This window comes from Physella acuta, unplaced genomic scaffold, assembly GCF_028476545.2.
Source record: "Physella acuta isolate Inbredline_101_S28 unplaced genomic scaffold, ASM2847654v3 ptg000175l, whole genome shotgun sequence".
NCBI lineage: Eukaryota > Metazoa > Mollusca > Gastropoda > Physidae > Physella > Physella acuta.
The window spans coordinates 253,592-274,563 of NW_026731694.1; the positions used below are offsets into that span (position 1 = coordinate 253,592).

General features: G+C 31.7%; 3 protein-coding genes across 3 annotated transcripts in view; 1 reads left to right on the top strand and 2 right to left on the bottom strand.

Moving 5' to 3' along the window:
• On the bottom strand, window positions 1–10,990 carry LOC131936319 (polyisoprenoid diphosphate/phosphate phosphohydrolase PLPP6). Its single transcript, XM_059293246.1, has 3 exons — window positions 10,864–10,990; window positions 4,255–4,599; window positions 1–3,767 (listed from the first exon to the last, which is right to left on the bottom strand). Exons 2-3 carry the CDS (start codon window positions 4,556–4,558, stop codon window positions 3,385–3,387), a joined length of 687 nt encoding a protein of 228 aa, XP_059149229.1. The 5' UTR covers window positions 4,559–4,599; window positions 10,864–10,990; the 3' UTR covers window positions 1–3,384.
• Window positions 10,991–11,191: 201 nt separating this feature from the next.
• On the top strand, window positions 11,192–16,615 carry LOC131936327 (protein FAM78B-like). Its single transcript, XM_059293254.1, has 4 exons — window positions 11,192–11,541; window positions 13,271–13,384; window positions 13,725–14,025; window positions 15,956–16,615. Exons 1-4 carry the CDS (start codon window positions 11,312–11,314, stop codon window positions 16,220–16,222), a joined length of 912 nt encoding a protein of 303 aa, XP_059149237.1. The 5' UTR covers window positions 11,192–11,311; the 3' UTR covers window positions 16,223–16,615.
• A 1,964-nt stretch (window positions 16,616–18,579) lies between these two features.
• LOC131936347 (nuclear pore complex protein Nup214) overlaps window positions 18,580–20,972 on the bottom strand; it is a 30,762-nt gene continuing 28,369 nt past the window's right edge. The window contains exons 37-40 of the mRNA XM_059293284.1: window positions 20,608–20,791; window positions 19,923–20,092; window positions 19,351–19,372; window positions 18,580–18,671 (exon numbers count right to left, since the gene is read on the bottom strand). Coding sequence (XP_059149267.1) covers window positions 18,638–18,671; window positions 19,351–19,372; window positions 19,923–20,092; window positions 20,608–20,791 — 410 coding nt within the window. The 3' untranslated portion in view covers window positions 18,580–18,637. The remainder of the gene's footprint in view (window positions 18,672–19,350; window positions 19,373–19,922; window positions 20,093–20,607; window positions 20,792–20,972) is intronic.

Here is a 20,972-nt window from a genome sequence, read left to right on the forward strand (position 1 = left end):
AAAACTTTTTCGTATTTTTAGTCAGTTGCTTATAAATCTATCACTGACTTTAACTGATGCTGTTCTATCTTTAATTGACTTTCATATTATATCATGTAATAATTTTGAAGTCAGCTAATTTTATGTGCTATAGTTTACAAACAAAAACATGGATGTGTTAGATGGCACAAGTAAAGAACAGTAACACTAACGACAAAGGAAAAATGTGACAAAAAACAAATTAAAAACCGGGTCTTTTAATATCGAGAAAAATGGCAGAATTGTAATGCGTGATCATGTCATGGTCAACAAAAACCTCACAGAATCAAAGACTAACTCTACGCAGATCACAAGATACCTTACAAATAAATATCACTTGTCAAATCCACTTTTAAATGTGCATCTTCTTCTGCTGTTTCATTTCATTTCCCTCAGGAACAAATTAATGCTTTAAATGACACTTAGCCAGCAACTTCAATTTGTTGCTCTTTTTTTTTTAAACCGAGCGATTATCTTACAGAATTTAAGACTAAATCAAAGTAGATCACAAGATTCTTCAGAAATAAAAAATTTGTCGAACATATTTTTAAAATATGTAAAACAGAATGATCATTCATAACATTTAACCTGTTGATAAGTTTAAGCAACGACATTTTTAAAAAATGAATAAAAATTGCTAAAAGACATGGAATATTTTTACATTCTTTGACTGTCTAGACCTGTTTTCATAGCATTTCTACATCAAAAACAGTGATCATGTTTATAATTTCTGAGAAAAATTATCTGGCTTAAATCCACCTATATTATTTATATCCACACAAGACGATTAAAGTTATGTATGCTAGCCAAACTTAAAGTTAAATCAGAAATGTTGTTACGTGCGTATAGAGTGGCAAGAGAGTGTGCGTAGTCAGCTGCACAGGGGGCACAAATTAATTGAAGTCCCTTTTCAGTCTGCCTTAAGCAAACGTCATTTGGGATGTTCATATAACAAATAAAATCTTAAAAATAAAATTAAAAGTAAACCAACAGATGAATAAAAATATGTAAACGCCAATGATCAGTTAAAGCCTAAGGCTAAAACGTCATTTAATCGGCCAGTACTTCACATCATCTTAATAATAAAAACTATATTAAACACAGTAATACACAAAAAATAACCACCTTATAAAGAAATAGAATCAAAGCTATATTCTAATAATGGGTTAACATAACCAAAAAAAAGTTTTTTTTAAAAAAAGGAGTCAATGTTTAAACAGACAAATGCCAGTATTTAACCTTTTCTTGGGTTATTTAATATAAAATGCAATAAGGTGGGTGGCAAAACAATTACCTAGTAATGAACTTAGGAAGTTAAAACTTTTGTTTAAAGTGGTAAATAAGTTAGTGTTAAATTATTTATTTCATTTTAATAAATTTACAAACTAGAAAAAAAACAACTAAATATAATGACATAAATTTTAAGTGTGTACAACACCAAAAAAAAATTGTTTACACAGTTCTATATATTGCTTCTCATAACAACCAAACTTGTATTTTTAATCAAATATTTATGACAAATTATATGAACAGCATTATCAATCAATGATGTGGCTGGGGATTTCAGTTAATTTTTGCTCAAATCAGCAACAGTTGAGGCAGATTAAAAACACTACAGCTGCACACAAGTTAGATCACTCTGAACACACAGTAAACCTCAAAATATTCAATCTAGCAAAATAAAAAAACTATGACTGGAAAATTAAAAATGAAATAATTCATGTCAAAGGCACCTGAGGAGTGATCTATTTTGGACACATTTTTACCAATGCTGCCTGCAAAGTTTGCTATTCACAAGCCACATGATCTAAAGCACACATCGACACCATTGAGCACGAGGAAAAATTTAGACAATATGAAGTTTTCTCTGAAAATTTTCAAGTCAATCAAATCAACTGTTTAAAATTTTTACACTAGAAAAAGATTTTTTAGAAATAAATAAAATTTCAAAGCAAAATAAAAACTGAAGCAATGTTACAATTACATTTATGTATTTACTATATATATATCTATATACATAGCTGAAGACACAATGTGTAAGACGCACAAAGCAATAGAGTATTTGCAGAAGTATAAATCCATCAATCAATAAATTATGTGGTTAGAAAAACTGTTACTAGTCGTCAAGCTATTGAACATCGATTGCAGGCAGGATTTAATTTCAGATTATTTACTTTAGTATGCAACTAACCATAAGAGAGAGTAATGGTTTAAAAATTTGGTCCTGACAAGTAAAATAAAAATTAATATATGGTCCACTTAAATTTTAAACAAAAATTTTTTTCAAAGTCAAAAATGTTTTATTCATAATTGTTTAAGTAAACAAGGTTAACTGGAAGAATTATTAATTTAGTCTTATTTTAAACTTGTATCATATAAACCAACCACATGTACCGGATTGTTCATTGATACGGATATATACATAACATTTCACATATCATCAGACTGTTCACTGGTATAGTATCACAGTTTCATCATCAACCATTAATTTTCATGTTCAACTTGTTAGTAGTTATTAAAAAAATCTAACTCAGCTATGCAGTATATTTTTACAGCGACATACAACTTATCTACATCCCACATCAGGGGTAATCCACAACCAAGTGATAAAATTAATTATGCTGATACTAGTTACTTAAAAAAAGATGTTATTGATTGGTACTTCCACTGTAAATAATGCTAATTGTAAGAGAAATCCCTACAAGTAACTTATATTTTTATTTAAAGATTTTTTTAACAGGTAAAAATAAAATCATTGAAATTTTTCTCATTTGTCCACATAAAAGTTGACAAAATTTTGTCATTGTGACAAGCTAACAATCTGTATGTTATTTATACAAGTAATATATTCTTAAATTTATATTATATAAACTACCAAAGCCTAAGTTATTCAAATAAACATAAAAAATTCATTTTCTGTAAAGTTAATTTTCTTATAATCGAAAAGAAATAACTATTATTTAAACAAATCAATAAACAAAAACGATGTTTATCCCCAATAGAGTTTACAGGCTAATATTTACTTTATACAGAGTCTGTGGTAACTATCTATTTACTGCAAAATAACTTAAACATTTTTTTCATAATACAAAGAGTTTAAATCAAATATTTTTAACACAAAAAAAAGAATAAATACAAACAGTACAAATAAATACTAATGTTATTTTTTTTTTTATAGAAAATGAAATAAACACTTGTTAATGCAATTTTTCTGGTACAATACTACAAGTCTTATCAATAACTATTTTGATTAGTAATTCAATGCAGACAAAGGGAGATAAATGGAGCAGCTTTATTTGTTGTACAACAAAGGAGATAACCAAATTTTAATTTTTTATAAGGCAGTGAAAAATAAAAAGACTCTGGTTAAAGATGAACATGGCCAAAGTACGTGTCCAAATAAACAAGACAAGTCTCTTGCGAAATCCACAGTTTCAAGAAGATCCAGTAGGACACCATCCCAACCAAGCAGCCACAGACCACATCAAAAATGTGGTGCCTGCCCAGTAGAATTCTTGAAACACACACACTTATAGACCAGAGAAAGGTCACCAGCATGTAGAACCTGTTGGTGAAAAGGTGAAGGCACAGAAAGATCCCCATCATTGTCGCCCTGGTCGCGTGACCAGAGGGGAAGGAGAATTTATCAACAGAGGGCGCTGCAAACATGTCCATCACATTAAGGCTGGGACGTCCTCTTCTAAACGTCATTTTTAGCAGCCCAACTATGATGATATCAAATACAAGTGCTGTGAACGAAACAAAGTTCAAAGATATATAAATTGACCAGTATAAAAAGTACAACAAAAATAAATTATTATTCAAAGTAAAAATTAGAGGTTGTTATATAAACCATGGGAGAACAATAAATAGACAATTAAATCAGATTCGAGTATATTTCATCCCACCCCTCATTAAAATATTCAGCACTTTATACCTATCCATATATCTGACCCTATCACTAAAATACCCCTATTCCTATCTTTCCTTCACAGGCAGGATAATGTCCTACTGCAGTAGTTTTGGGGGGGGGGGGGGGGGGGAATGAGAAACTGATCTGGGAAAATTATATGGGGTAGGTAGAGGTTTGAGATTTTTCTCTCATTAAATGAAGGTTCTATAATGCTACTTGGGTCAAATTTGGGATCTTATTTAGGGTTGGATTAAATTTAGAAGTTATATCTTTAACATGCTGTTAGTACTTGAATAATAAACAAAAATTCTGATGGCACTAACCAGCAAACATATTCACTGACACCTCCACATCCTGGGGCTTGTGGGAGAAGAAAAATAAAATAAGAGTGCCAAGAAGCCAGGGGACACCATGGCAGCTGATTTCTAGAATCTTCATCACTGGCCTCAGGTTGCCTAGAGGAGACTCCTTGGTGGCACAAACAGCTAGATGAGTAGTGAACTGGTGGTCCAGCATCAGGAAGGAATCCCACAGTGACAAACATGCTGATGTGCAGACTTGGGTGGCTGTCTCTTCTTCTTGAGGGTTGTTGTCATCCACCTTTTGGCCAATAGGTCGCTTTCGCATTTTTGTAGGAAAATATTGCGTTGTAAATAACTATGGTGCTTCTGTTGAGAAAATAATATTACTAGATATAGCCATAGTTTTAATTATAGGTTAAATAACTTAAAAGGCAACACATAAATGTATTTTAAGTTAGAGACTAGAGTATTTTTCATGGTCATCAGACATTTTATATTGAGTAAACATAGAAATACAAAATCAAATTTGAATTATATTTATTGGTAATGTCAGAAAGGAAATAAGCAATGAAATACATTCTAAGTAACAGACCCTGATTGCTACTTGTTTTCCTAAAGAGTAAATATTCTCATGGTAATCAGAAATTTTATAAGTTAAGATTGTTCATGTTTTGTAAACATTAATTTTGTTCTGTAAAGTCAGAATGGAAATTGATTTCTAAAAATATTCCTAATTAGCTTATGATTCAGGCATTTGTCCCGCCCATAATATAGAAAGGTGAGTGAAATGTACAAATTAAATATGAACCCAAATTTCCCAAGATGTTACTAAGGCAATTGTACATAGTCAGTGACAATAAACTTTATAAACACCTATTGCTAATTTAATGCAAAAAAAAAATCACTGAACACTGCCTACTACCAGTGGTAAGACTAAATCTGGGTAATACATGGTGCTGTAAATCGGAGCAACTGTATTATGATATGTACTGAACTATAAGAAAAACTACTCAATTCTCAATTGTTAGTAATGGAGTGTCACCTCCAGCAAATTAATTTTCTTTTTTTTTTTTTTAGTTTATACTAGCCGTCCCGGCCAGGCCCTGCTCTGGCTTCTGTGAAAAACCTTTCTGTTAAAGACCATTACCTGTGTGTTTAGTAATCATCATAAACCCGGCATTGCCCACCCAAACCACAACCAACCAAAACAACAAAACGCAAACATAACGCTAACACAATTACAAATACAAACGAAAACAAAAACTTAACAACAAACACAACCACACCCACAAACACCAATACAAACACAAAGAAAAAACAAACAAAAAAGCAAACGAAAACAAAAACCTAACAACAAACCCAACCACAAACACCAATACCAACAAAAAAAAATCAACGAAAAAAGCAAACGAAAACAAACCAAATCCAAACGCAAAACCAACCAAAAACACAAATACAAACCCAAACAAAAAAAACACAAACAAAAACGAAAAAAGAAAGAACAAAAACGAACCAAATTAAAACGCAACCACTAACGCAAACCCACCTAACCACAAAGAAAACACTAACGCGAACATAAACGCCCGGGGCGGAATCACCTGTTTTAGCTTAATGAACGACTATAGTACCCCAACTTATTCACAGTCTTTTGCACTCTTAAACGAACGCGCCTGTTTCAATTTAATAAACAATTTTAATACTCCAAGCTTATCCGTAAAATACCTACAACATTTGCACTTGATCAATCCCCGCTAATTATGTAATTATTTTTTTTCCCAACACCAAAACAAAGTAATTAAAAAGTAAATTATTTTCACGGAATACAATGGGTTTATAAAGGGAAGTAATTGTGTTTTTCCTAATTTATCAAAGGGAAGTAAGTGCTATAGGACTAAATAAAGACATAATTAGAATTTTTGTAAAAGATAATATTTTTTTTAAAACTTGTGTTTAATGAACATGCCGACAATTATTACTATAATTTGAAAAATGAAAATTATTTCCCAACACTTTCAATAGTAATTTTTTAGCTCATAAATTTAGACAAATGCGCACGATAATTTTTCTAACACTTAAAATCGTACAATTCCAACGACATACAAATGCATTACATACAGAACTGAGCTTTATATATTAGATTTAAAATAAAGTAGGCCTAATCTAAGTAAACAGGCCTATTAGTATTAGGCCTAATTACTCATATTTTAATTAAAATGTTTTACTTTTGCTTAGTACAACTAGGTATTCTAAATGAAATTTTCATAATGAAATTAAATAAAATTTAACACTTCCACCTGATAGGGATTGCTTTCATCAGAACAGAAACACCAAATTTATTGATGTATGTCCATTTTTAAAAAAGTTATGAATTTTTTAAAACTCGAAAAATGTGTTCGCTTTTCGAGCAGTAAAGGGTCTATTTGAGACCCCTACTAACTTCTAAAATAACTAAGTTAGAACTCACAAATTTCTTGCACACACAGCCAGTAATACAAATAGCAAACTCAATTTTTTTCAAGGTTGTCAGACAGATATAAATGGAAAATTTATTCACTTAAAAATGAGCCAAAGCACAATTTTACCAAAGTACGAAAAGGGAGACAAAAAGTCAATTTACAGTCATTTTTAAAAAATCATATAAAATAAACTAATTAAGCCACATTGATAATATAAATGTTCTAAGAAAGGAAATTCAAAGCATGTTAATATGAAATAAGCAGGTAAAGAATTAATAAAGAAAGTAATTAGCGAGACCAGATTCTGCGAGGTCAGTTTATAAAAATTAGAAATTTCACCCTTTTTCAAAAAATGATTAAAAAATATTAAAGTAAGGTATCTTAATAAATTTTACACCATCTTAAAGCACATGATGTTCTTAATATATAATAAACACAGAAACATAAAATAATCATTCTGCAAAACAATATAAGGCATCCTTCCTTAACGCCCAAAATCAAGAATTTTCATTACCTAACATCTTGCAAAAAGTGTTCTTACTTTTAAGAAAGTAATATAAATTGTGTAGGAAACATGTTAGCATTACTTTGTTATAAAAAATTAAATAACTATACTATTACTTTACTTATATACTTACTAAGAAGAAATTTCATGCCTTTTAAACACTGATGAAGTAAGATAACTAATTAAACTAAAATTCTTTATAAATGATCCTAACTGTTAGCTTTGTGATGTTCATCTAGTTTTGTTACTCTGCTCCCTAACCATGACATGCTTAGCCTAAATTTACTTGTTATCAGTAAATTTATTTCTTCTAGTTAGTTATTGATCAATGTCAACTTCTGGAAATGCCTAGGTCCTAACTTATACAATTATCAGAAATCTTAGAGCAGGTTAAAAAAGACAGGTCAATATCCTGATTGGGAAAGTTCTCTATGAGGTTGGGTAGCATTGTAATTAATAGTCAATATCTTGGTTGAGTTTGTCTTCTTCTTCAAGGTTTGGAGTAGCATTGTAATAAATTATTGTGAACTGGCAGCACACATCAAATTTTGGAAACTAGTAAGGGATCCTTCCATTGGTCCAGAGTAGAGAAAATGTCTGTGAATAAAAACAATAAATTAGCATTTCCAATATACTGACTTATATAGTAGGTCTGTATATCTTTATACCTACTTAGATATCAATCATGTAACATTACATCATTATAACTAATAAGCAAAGTGAAGAAAATACTAACATCTGACATATGGTTTCCTTCAAAAGTATTCCGTAGTCCTGTTGGTGCTTACACAAACAATACACATTTTTGACAGGCCTTTCAGTTTCCCCTTTCTTTTGCTAATATCTTGCTCTGTAAATAGAATAATATTAAAAGTAAGGCTGCTCAATGCTTTTTTAGATATTAAATGTAAACACTTTAGATAGTTCTACTACTAAATATTAACATGAAAGCAATAGTGAATCTAACTAATCTAAGTAGATCTAGAAACAATTTTGGGTTAAACTATTATGGAAGGGGGGCTACATTTTATTTTAATGTCGTCAGTTCAATAAACATAGAGATAAGAAACATTAACGATCGTAGTATTCTAAAATTTAATGTAATTACTGCAATTATATAGAATAGTTAACTATTAAACTAGGAAAAACAAAATAAACAATGCTACAATAAATTGAAAGTATGCTGTTAACCCTGCGTAATATAATAGTTGAATCCAACATTACGAGAAGGCAAAAAAAAAAAAATGGCCGACAAGCGGCTTGAAATATCGACAATATATTGATAGTTTAATCGGTCGATGTTAGTAATTAATAAAATTCACGAATACAAATTAAATTCTATCACTCTTTTAAACATCTTTTTGATTTAACTGTGCATTCCTTTTTTATTTTGGTAATCGTAAATTAAATACAAAGAACTTTTAAAAAGGTCTAGATAATTTTTTGGTAAATGTTTTTTTAAGCGTGTAGCAATTACCGATAAGTGGACACTAAAATGCAAATGGTTTAAAGCAGCAGTTTATTATAAATAAAATGAATATAGCTAATAATTTATAAAGCACTTAACTTACCTAGACATTGTTTAAAATCCATGGTAATCCGCGAATAAACACAAAATCCTGCTTTGAACTTGAGCCGGGTGTTCCGTGACATTACGCAAAACTAGATTTAAGCCGGCAAAAGTTAGCGCGGGTCATCACGATACGTATGCGTTCGTTTTTATTTCTGCGATCCGATACCATACATTAAGTGTTAATTAAATTATAACATTTTTATAGTAAATTGGACGCCCGATCTGAATATATAATTTTGCCGGCTGTAAAATATTTTTTTCGTGTAAAAAAATCATTTGAAACTTTTAAATCTATTATTTTTAGCATTAAATTATATTTTACAGCGGGCAAAGTCATATCATATTAAAGGGCGTCCATTCTACTTTCTATATTAGTTTTTAGTGTAATCGTATGTATTATGGTATCGGATCTCCGAGCGTTGGCGCAACCCGACCAAATTTTTTTACGCGCAGTACGTTTTTTTCGGCTCATTTAGAATACCTAGTACAACAATGTGTGTAGTGTAGAGTTAACTCAGTGTAGTTGAGTGTAGTGTAGAGGTCCAAACAAAGATGTAATCAGTCATCAAGCTAATCACTGAATCAGCTGCTAGTCAGTCAGTTAATCACTTTTTTGAAAATCAACTAGATTTTTACTAGAGCTAGACTAGATCTACTAACTAGACTAACAGTTAGAAATCTAGTAACTATTGTAGTATTACTAGATCTAGATCTGAATCTAGGTAAAATCACGATATAGCGTCGGTTATTATTCCGGAACTGTACAGCAGTAAAAACCAGTAAAACCATGGCGTAGTCTGTCGAGCCGTTCCGGAAACCACCGGAAATACTGTAAACCATCATTTATTTGCCGCCATATTATTTTTAGTACATAATGTTTAAAAATGTGCAAGGATTGATTTTAGTTGCATTTTAAATGCTGTTTTGCTAATTATTTTGTATTTCTAACTATTTTAAGTGCTGCTACTAAACATTATTCTAGTTATTCTTACTACTTTTAACTTTAGTTAATCTAGCCTAATCGTCTTATTTACTAACAGAACTAGAGCTGGTTGTCGCAAATCTTCTGCAGGTTTTTTCTGTTTCTTAAAAAAAAACATTAATTACTACACTCGACTTTCTTAAAAATATTTAGATTTACTAATTTTTGCTAATTTTTTGTCAGTTAAACATTAAATTAAGTTAAAACATTAATTTAATGTACTTGACTTTATTTTTCTTTCACCGGTCAAATAAAGTATGGTTTACAGTATTACAGTAACGAATGTTACCGAAACTCAACGAACATTACCCAATAATTTCCGACGCTATATCGTGATTTTACCTGAATCTAGATTAGATCTAGAATCTAAATGATAATCAGTATTATACTAGAAATCATTGATAATCTCAATGTCTAAAAATAAAAAGATATTCTGGTAACAATCTGAGGTAATCTATCGTTTTGGGTACGTAAAATCGCCCGCGATTTGTAATGTGAAAAACAGGTGACTCCTTAAATTTTAATAATTATTTCACATTTTGAGGAGGATTTATGTATTAAAAAATTCAAAAATGTTTCCTTGATTCATTTATGTACCTGTTTTTAAACAATTGAATTTAAACTTTTCCGTAATAAATGAAGACTAGCGATGTTTCCAACAGATGCAACCATGCTCATTTACTATAGCAGCCATCTTGTCTAAGTTTTATTTTTATAAGCTTTTAGCGCCAGATTCAGGGGGAAGCTACTCTATTTTACAAATGGCTGCTGTTTATATAGCAAATCGTGCTCTCAGACACTGCTGTTTAAAGTTAATTTCTGGCCTATATCGATATATTTAGCCATTGATTTAGGTTTATTATTCATGTATCTATAATATTTAACACAAACATATGACAATATACTTCTATTAAAGCCTTGACAATGAGGTAACGTTTTCGTACATAAATAGCCGCGGGCGATTTTACGTACCCAAAACGATAGATTACCCAATCTGATCTGGCTAGTCGAGATTTTTAACTATTTTTTTATTCGGTTAAAAAAGCCATGTAGAATCTATCTTTTGCTAGATCTAGATAGAATCTAGATCTACAATCCGAAATAAGAAACATACTTCAATTATATGATGCTTATAGAAGATTCTATAAAGAGAACAGAGGAATGGTTGTTTTATAGATCGTAGTTTTCAGAATTAATTCAGGAAGTTTACACGGGCCATCTTAAAATCTCAGCTGTTTCCGGCTAACATGGAATGCATACTCTTTAACTCGAAAATAAAAATTATTTGTGATATTTTGGTTTTCGACTATTTCTTTCAGCATATTTTAAATTGCCAATTTATGAAGTTAAATTTACAGAATATTTTTATATGATAAAAATTTACAATACTGTTTTATATAACGGAAATAGCATTTCTTGGGTAGATTTGCTACTGAGAGTATTCTGACGTAAACAAAAGCACATGGTAACAGAATCTCTAAGGCCTTCGTGTAAAGATTCTGGAAGTACCAAATGCCGCAATAGCTTAAAATAATAATCACGGAGGCCTTCACTGGTTTCAGATGGATCGTTCCGTTCACTCTACGGATGGAATGGGACACGGATCCTTAGTGGTTTGGAACGGGGCCTTAAATAAAGAAAATAACAATAGCAATGAAAATATATCGACCAGTAACGACAACGTCGGGCCGGTCATCCGAATTCTCGAAATAGAAGCAAAGATTGACAAAGAACCCACACAAATTGATGAAAGCTCCTCCGCAGTTTTAAAGTACAGAACGCCTAATTTCAGGTTTGTCTCATTGTATTGTCATTATAAACCTTAGACAATTCTCTCCCTTGTATTAGAATATTATACTGCAGATCTCTACTAGATCTAGATCTACTACACTGTAACTGTTCCTGTACTACAGGCCCCTCTTTGGCCTAGGATCCAATCTAGACTTATACTCCTCTAAATCTAGCTAGATCTAGACCTAGATCTGTATCACTAGACTTATCTGGATTGAGAAATATATCTGTTCATTGTGACCGCATTATAGTACTTTAAGTAGTAAAGTTAGTAACTTATCCTAAATTTAAATTAAGTTAAAGTTAATCATGAATGTTGATTCGTTCAGTGACTAGTAAAGCTAATAACTAATTTAACCAGTTTAATATTATAAAAAAGACCAACATTGTCTTATTATCATTATGCTCAGCCTTGTTATAAAAGTTAATGTTACTGTAGCTAACTGTAGTACTGTAGGCTTAAAGCTAACAATAATAAACTCAACTATGACAAAACAATGAGTATTGACAAATATTGATAACACAACTTGAACTAGATTACTAGATCTAATAGTTTTGTTATCAGTTTGGAAGATAGATGTACCAAGTCAACTCCAATGGACTCACCTAAAAATAAATAGGGGATTGCAATGTTAGTAGGCCTGATGATGATATAATTAATTTAATAGGCCTTTAGTAAATAATATTTTATTAAGATATATGGCTAGGCTAAAGCCTTCTGTATGGACTTGGATTTGGTTAATTTCATGGAGTTAGTTTCAACAAACCAAGGAACCTTATACTTCATCATAGCATCACTATCAGTTATATGTAGTGAATTGTAGTGGTAAGAAGAAAAAAAACACAATGTTTTGAATTCTTATCCCTTTAATTAATCTTTGAATCATCATAATTTTAAGTAAAGAGAGTAGATACTAGATAGGCTAAATGTTTACATCTAACATAGGCTAGATCTTTACTTTTGGCACCATAATTTTGACCGAACTTGCCACAAAACTGTGACTGTACACAAATAATAATAAGCTTAGTGCCAATGTTGTATGTAGTTATAGTATATATTTAATTACTATAGAAACTATTCCTTGGTCAGTTGGCAAAATCATCCTATTTTTTTCAGTTGTTTTACTTTTGATAAATATTGTCAGTAATTGCCAACAGGTTTATATTGAAGTTATTTTTTAGCAGGTAGAACTACCTTAATCCAGACTAGCTAACAAGCCTGGTGTTAGTAGATCAGAGATCAGGGCAAAACCTGCATTCACTGCTGCCCTGTTGGCTAACATAATTCAATTAAAAGATACAAAATTTATACCAGACTGGATTAGATCAACTTTGCTAGTACTAGTACACCCTTGATGCATTGTTGGTCTACTCTTTACATTTGTGCTCAGGTGTACTGTTGGCCTACTCTGTATTTGTGTACCCAGGTGTAGGCTACTGTTGGCCTACTCTGTATTTGTGTACTCAGATGTAGGCTACTGTTGGCCTACTCTGTATTTGTGTACTCAGGTGTAGGCTACTGTTGGCCTACTCTGTATTTGTGTACTCAGATGTAGGCTACTGTTTGCCTACTCTGTATTTTTGTACTCAGGTATAGGCTACTTTTGGTCTACTCTGTATTTTTGTGCTCAGGTGTAGGCTACTGTTGGCCTACTCTGTACAAGTGTACTTTAAAGTACAAGCAGCCTACTCTGTACATATAACATTAACTACTGCCATTGCTGTAACAGGGCTAGTGCAACTGTAGAAATATCTCCATTCTCTGACAATGAAGCTTGGAAGGTTGGTTGGATTCAGGCATGCACCGATATGACATTTCACAACACTTATGGGAAAGAGGGATAGTGAGTTGGCCTGCATTGCGAATTCAAATTTTGGTGTTTGATTGAAATGTTCCTTTATACTTTCACCATTTTTTTAACTTTATTTCAATTTCAAATTTGTGTTTCATTTAGTCTTGAGGATATTTTAACTATATGTATTACATAAAAACCTAATGATCTTAGGTTCTTTCCACAGATATTTTGAAAGTTAGTTTTTTTTTAAAAAAATAACAGTTGCAATAACTTTGTCACCCTCGCAAATGTAAATAATATTAATGGTATTTTAGTCACATATCTACAGCCATTTAAAAGAATCTCTGTAGCTTTTGCTTAATACTGTTTCTGTTTATTATTTTAATAGCACCAGCTGGGAGTTTCCTGAACTCACTTCAGGCAAGCAGACCATGATATCTGATTGTGATGGCCGACACTACCCCTGGTACGGTTCCCGGAATGAAACTGTGATCTTCAAAGGCCCCTGTGACCGCTATCAAACAGCTACAGTCTACATGAATGATAACTTCCACCCGCATGTCACATGGAGGAACCCAGCCAATCGCCATCAGCTGGAGCCTAACCTGACGCACATCATACGTGACCAGAGTTTCTACGTGTGGCTAGTGGCCTGGAATATGGTTACAATGAAAAGCTTTGTCATGCAGGTATGTGTGTCTAATTTTGTTAGTCTGCGCTATGTATGTGCTGCTTGATTAAACTGCTGTCTTACTTTTTGTTTTTGTATTGAGATCTATATTTGTCTTTTGCTTTACTCATTATTACCCTAACTCTTTCAGCAAAACCAGTAAGTATAAAGATTAATATGATCCTTTCCAGTGAAAATATACCTTTTGTTTTCTTTACCTTCTCTCGCCAGTGAATAATAAAGTATATATTTTCTTCTTTACTTTCCCTAACTGGTGAAAAATAAAGTACATTTTTCTTCTTTGCTTTCTCTCACCAGTGAAGTAAAAAGTATTTTTCTTCATTATTTTCTATAACCAGTGAATATTAAAGTATATTTTGTTGGTTTTTTTTTTCTCACATGTTCAGACATCTTTATTTTCTATAACCAGAGAATATTAAAGTATATTTTGTTGTATTTTTTTTTCACATGTTTAGACATCTTTATTTTCTATAACCAGAGAATATTAAAGTATATGTTGTTGTTTTTTTTTCTCACATGTTCAGACATCTTTATTTTCTATAACCAGTGAATATTAAAGTATATTTTGTTGGTTTTTTTTTCTAACATGTTCAGACGTCTTTATTTTCTATAACCAGTGAATATTAAAGTATATTTTGTTGGGTTTTTTTTTTCTCACATGTTCAGACATCTTTATTTTCTCTAACCAGTGAATATTAAAGTATATTTTGTTGGGTTTTTTTTTTCTCACATGTTCAGACATCTTTAGTTTCTATAACCAGTGAATATTAAAGTATATTTTGTTGGGTTTTTTTTCTCACATGTTCAGACATCTTTATTTTTTCTAACCAGTGAATATTAAAGTATATTTTGTTGGGTTTTTTTTCTCACATGTCCAGACATCTTTATTTTCTATAACCAGTGAATATTAAAGTATATTTTGTTGGGTTTTTTTTCTCACATGTCCAGACATCTTTATTTTCTATAACCAGTGAATATTAAAGTATATTTTGTTGGGTTTTTTTTTCTAACATGTTCAGACATCTTTATTTTCTATAACCAGAGAATATTAAAGTATATTTTGTTGGGTTTTTTTTTTCTAACATGTTCAGACATCTTTATTTTCTATAACCAGAGAATATTAAAGTATATTTTGTTGGGTTTTTTTTTTTCTCACATGATCAGACATCTTTATTTTCTCTAACCAGTGAATATTAAAGTATATTTTGTTGGGTTTTTTTTTTCTCACATGTTCAGACATCTTTAGTTTCTATAACCAGAGAATATTAATGTATATTTTGTTGGGGTTTTTTTTTTCTCACATGTTCAGACATCTTTATTTTCTCTAACCAATGAATATTAAAGTATATTTTGTTGGGGTTTTTTTCTCACATGTCCAGACATCTTTATTTTCTCTAACCAGTGAATATTAAAGTATATTTTGTTGGGTTTTTTTTCTCACATGTCCAGACATCTTTATTTTCTCTAACCAGTGAATATTAAAGTATATTTTGTTGGGTTTTTCTTCTCACATGTCCAGACATCTTTATTTTCTCTAACCAGTGAATATTAAAGTATATTTTGTTGGGTTTTTTTTCTCACATGTCCAGACATCTTTATTTTCTCTAACCAGTGAATATTAAAGTATATTTTGTTGGGTTTTTCTTCTCACATGTCCAGACATCTTTATTTTCTCTAACCAGTGAATATTAAAGTATATTTTGTTGGGTTTTTTTTCTCACATGTCCAGACATCTTTATTTTCTCTAACCAGTGAATATTAAAGTATATTTTGTTGGGTTTTTCTTCTCACATGTCCAGACATCTTTATTTTCTCTAACCAGTGAATATTAAAGTATATTTTGTTGGTTTTTTTTTCTAACATGTTCAGACATCTTTATTTTCTCTAACCAGTGAATATTAAAGTATTTTTTTTTCTCACATGTTCAGACAGTGTCCTGGTGCATGCAGTTGGAAATAGCCATAGATCCAAGGCGCCCACTCGGTGAGAGAGCAACTCTTATAAGCAATCCTGTTCCCCGCCAGCCCATCATCCTGGATTACAATGTCCCCATCCCGCGATGTGCTCTGACCCCACCCTGCGCCAACTCCGCCCAGATGCTGGTGTGGCACCCAAGACGCGGAAAACCTGTGTGTGTTATCCCTCCAGTTTGGAAAAGTCAAAGCAGAAGTCCAAAGAGAGACAGCAAATTGTAAATCCTGTTTAAGTTGCTCCTGGTGCCAAAGTTAAGAAAATACCATTGCATTTTTTTTTAAAACTAACATTTTATTATGAGAAAAACAATCAGTAAAAACATTATTTGGGCATTTATGTTGGCTCATTGTGGTGTGCGATATCAAACTAGCAACCTTGAACCAGCTTTATATGATTCCTTTGGATTTAATTATTTTTCTAGCATCATATCTACCCTTCAAACATTGTGCCATTAAATGTGCCAAAAGTCCATCATATGCAAGAGTGCTGGGTGGAGTTTTTAATATAAAAAAAAACAATGTATGTGGTTAAAGTTAAGTTGTGATGCACATCAAAGGCTTCAGATAATGGATAATTGTTAAAGAACAAGGTTTATTTTTATCTAGCATTTATATATTTATCATTTGAAACCAACATTGTTATAAAAAATTGTTGTTATTGGGAAGCTGAGACAGTGATAGAACTAAAGGCCGGTTTTATTTTAAGCTATTGCACCGTTTAGTGAGAGTTTAATTTTGATAAATGATTTATTTTACAACAGTTTGGCTTTTTTTTTCTTCTTGGTGCTGTGGCAGCCCTTAAGTAAAAAGATAGAACTGTGAAAGCTTATCATGCAGGGTATGTTAAAACAGCTGAAGTCAAGTTACAGTTCCGCTTTAATCAAGATGAGAAGGGTTAGTTTAGTTTGTCACAGCATCATTTTATAAGCTCAGTCATTTGATTATTTTGTATACATAATTTGGATGGCTTTCTTGTACTACTGTTTGGTAAAGATTTATAATTTGATATTTTTCTCGTATTGGATTTTTGAAGCATATAAAAAAAAAATATCCCATCTCTGGTGATCAGATAATACCTTTTCTGTTTAGGTTTAAAGATAGCATTAAGCATATTCCATCAGTGCTTGATAAAAATTTTTAATTAGGATAGTTTTTGGATGAAGGTGGTGATGCTGTTAATATATTGGGATAAGAATTTAAAAGTAAATAATTGATTAAACTTTTTCTTGTAATTAATTGATTTGCCATCATTTTTTTTTCAGCTTAAGTTATGATAAATTCATCAAAACAATTCTCATTTCACTGTTTACAATCAGTTATCTGGGCAAAGAAGTTTTTCAGGTTTCATTGTTCAAGCAACATATTAGTTCTGTGTTTTTAAAGCCGATTAGGGAGGGGAACAAGGGCTTGTGATATTCCAAAACCATGTATCTCATGAGTATTTTAACAGCAGGGCAATTAGTATACATGGTCATAAAAGCCTTACACAATTTATATGTTGCAGGAATTTAAATTATCATTTAGCCTCATCCCCCCTTCCCCAACTTTTTTTTTAAGCAAAGATAATTTAAAATATAAAAAAAACAAAAAATTGAAAAAAAAACTGCTGACTACTGCTTTGAAATTGTATAAAGGAGCTTTACTGCTGTGTATGTAAAGATATATTACCTATTTATTACACATACAGTATGTTAAGTTACTTTGATAAGATTTTGCAATCAGCCTTATGTGATATTATTTTCCACAGATATTTTATATTTACTCTCACCACATCTATCTGTTTTAAGAGTTATTGATGTGCTATTTATGTATGGCTATATACACCATAACACTAAATAAATACTTTATTTCAGCAGTCAGTAAACTGTGTCTGTTTCATTTTTAAAGGTAAACTGCAAACTGTTGAATGTCATGAATCTATATGTTATAATTGGGGGAATTGTGCTAGCCTATGTAGAGAGTTGGTCCGGAATGCTTGATAGCAAATTCCTCTAGGAAAATGAGACTTCCTTGTTGGCTTTGCCAGTATTTTATCAATACAAGATTCCCACCAGTAGAGGACTGAAGTCTTTCAAAACATCATTTTATGATATAATATTAGGCTTTCTCCATTATACAAGCAAGGGTTGCATTGATTCTAGATGGATGATTCATTTACCACTTTATTTATTTTTACACTTGTGGGTATGAAGGCTTTTAATAGTGTACACAACTGGAGTATCTGAAAGGTTTGTAGCTGCATTACAGAATATTAATATTCAAATTATAATGCATGTAGCATCCCTCACTAACACACTTCAACATTTAAAAACAAATTTTCTTCTAATCTATGTAATAAGTTTAATTCCAGTGAATTAAAAAAAAAACCCTAAAAAGTAAGGTTTTTTCTGATTATAACAGGATTGTGTGGTCAGCACTATGCCCAGGAAATGGCCAGTCTCACCACACTAGGTGGACCTTTGAATCTGATAACTTAACAGAATTGCTGTCAAGCAACTGCTATACCATTCAGCAACACCATTGCCAAACATAAAAAAAAACAACACCATTGCCAAACATTAAAAAAACTAAACTCCCATAGGTACTGAATACTTTTATTACTTAAACATCAAAGCTAGAAGTAGGAAAATGTTTGGTCTATCCTCTGTATGAATTGAATGCTGGATTGTTTCTGTAAAGAGAAAAAGGTACTTATAATCCTTTGAAAACAAGCAAGACAGCATTTTTTTAAAAATACAGTTTACAGCTGTTAGAACTTTGAATGCAGGTAAAAAAAAATGATGTTTTTTGTTTTTAAAATATACTTAAAATTTAAAATATTCTTTAAGCCTCAATAAAAAATTGTGTCACCCATTTTTTTTAATTTTATGGCAGAAAATTTAGAGAACTAAATTTTGAATGAAACTTGGTAGGCTGTTCTTAGAATGTAACCAAACGTAATATATTTGGTTCAGGTGTGTAGGTTTTATTTCAGGACATAAACCCAGACTGGTTTTTCTTCATCATTGCACTAGATGCAATCATGCCTTAGGAGCACTGCTCTCTTGAAATAAGTCACAGGCAGGAAAACAATACCTCACCTTTGACCCTCATGCTCATACCACCTTGTGAGACTAGACTTCCTGCCCTAATGCCACCATAGAAGCCTCACAACAATATCAACCTATCTTCTTACAACATAATACAATACACCAAAAACTAAATGTAAAACTATCCTTTTACAAACAGGATTGAGAAGGGAGGAGAGAAAAAAGGGGTAAACTAAACAATGTTTAGATTGTTAATACTTGTTCCTACTTGTCATTTGAACAGAACATTTATAAACCTGAAAATAAAAAACATTTACTTACCCAAATGATGGTGTACTGAAGCCTGTGTTGAAAAAATAGGGAAGATGAGAATTTTTAAAAATTGTGTATGTCAATATGCTACATTAAAATAGAGACTTCTACAAAATTATAGACACTGGACAAAAAGACATCCTGTTTTATTCAATTTTAAAACTGGAATTAAATTCAATGGTATCTTTATTTCCAAGATAATATATTTCAAGGAATTGCATTAAACGTAATGTATTAAAATGAATAAAAGATTAAACATTGAAGGACCTCTAACATTTGAGAGAGTTAAAGAAATTGAGCAGGCATTGCTTGAGTTGAGCTAAGTGTTAACCAAATTTTCATTAGCTCCAGCTCCAAACTATACATTTTAGGAATTGCACAATCTATTAATGTTTAGCAGTTCAGAGTAGTTTCAGTTTATTTACTTCTGAGCTCTGTAGAGAAGTTACAGATGAATAGCTCAAGTAAAAATAAAATACCTTCTCCAAAGCTCTAAGTTCATTCCACTTCAACATTTTAAAGATTTGTTTTTTTTTAAATTACTATCAGCATTTAAAAGATTAAAACAAACAAAAAATTACCTTGTGGCTGAGAACCAAATCCAGAACTGGGATTAGACTGTCCAAACAGTGGAGCACTGCCCCCAAATGGCTGGCTGGCTGGGGAACCAAATCCACCCCCACCAAAGCTTGTACTGGAGGGTGAGGCCTGGGCCAGTTGGTCAAATGTAGGGGCAGCTGAGCTGGCAAACCTGAAATACAACTCTTGACATTTAATGTTTTATTGGCCATGAGCAATTTTAAGCATCTACGTTTAATATGAAGTAACTTTTTTAAAGCTCATTGTCAATTTAAGCTAGGTGGGTAATTTAGAGATGTTACTGACAAATAAAAAGAATTGGAAATCACTTAATGTACTGCACCATGTTTCTACAATTCTCAGGTGGAAATATGGCAAAAATTTTTTAGAGTATAGAACTGTCAGATTTCTAATATATCACAAATAAGATGTAGTTGTTATGTACTTAGTGTTACTATAAACAAAGTGTTTTTATAAAACTAAGTAGTGCAAAACAGTACCAGATTTAGCTTGCTTTTTTTTGGCAATATCAGTGTGAAAGTCATAACCAAGGACTGGAGCAAAACAAAGTGAAACCAGTTTTTTTTTTTTTTGCTAGACTCATAATACTATTATATCTATCTTATGCCATCACTTGCTACTAGTATAATACATGCAGTAGCCCATTGACAACCACAAAGAGCTCACCCGCTGAAGCCTGTATTCATTGAGCCCGAGCTGCCAAATGAGCCGGTGTTGAGACCTGAGAAGCTTGGAGCTGCACCAAAGGCAGGAGGGGCACCGAATGATGGACTGGCACCAAAACTTGGCTTGGAGCCAAACACAGGAGAGCTCCCAAAACTTGGTGCTGACCCAAAGGCAGATGGTGTGCCTGCAATCATAGGGTGGGAAGTTGTTTCATTTCAAACTATAAAAATGTATTCATTGAACAGAACTCATGGGGAAATATGCAACTTAAATTTAATAAAGCTGAAAAATGGTGGTTAAATGAAGTCATGGGTAAAAATTAAAAAATGGCCAATACAGGAACTCATGTGAAATATGCAACAAAA

What these genes read in the sequence shown, in the direction of transcription:
- LOC131936319 (XM_059293246.1), bottom strand. Translation starts at nt 4,558, where the DNA reads ATGCGAAAGCGACCTATTGGCCAAAAGGTGGATGACAACAACCCTCAA. An exon ending in GTCAGTGAATATGTTTGCTG is followed by an intron (nt 3,768 to 4,254) that starts GTTAGTGCCATC and finishes TTTCGTTCACAG; the next exon opens with CACTTGTATTTGATATCATC.
- LOC131936327 (XM_059293254.1), top strand. Translation starts at nt 11,312, where the DNA reads ATGGATCGTTCCGTTCACTCTACGGATGGAATGGGACACGGATCCTTA. An exon ending in ACTTATGGGAAAGAGGGATA is followed by an intron (nt 13,385 to 13,724) that starts GTGAGTTGGCCT and finishes TTATTTTAATAG; the next exon opens with CACCAGCTGGGAGTTTCCTG. An exon ending in TGAAAAGCTTTGTCATGCAG is followed by an intron (nt 14,026 to 15,955) that starts GTATGTGTGTCT and finishes TCACATGTTCAG; the next exon opens with ACAGTGTCCTGGTGCATGCA.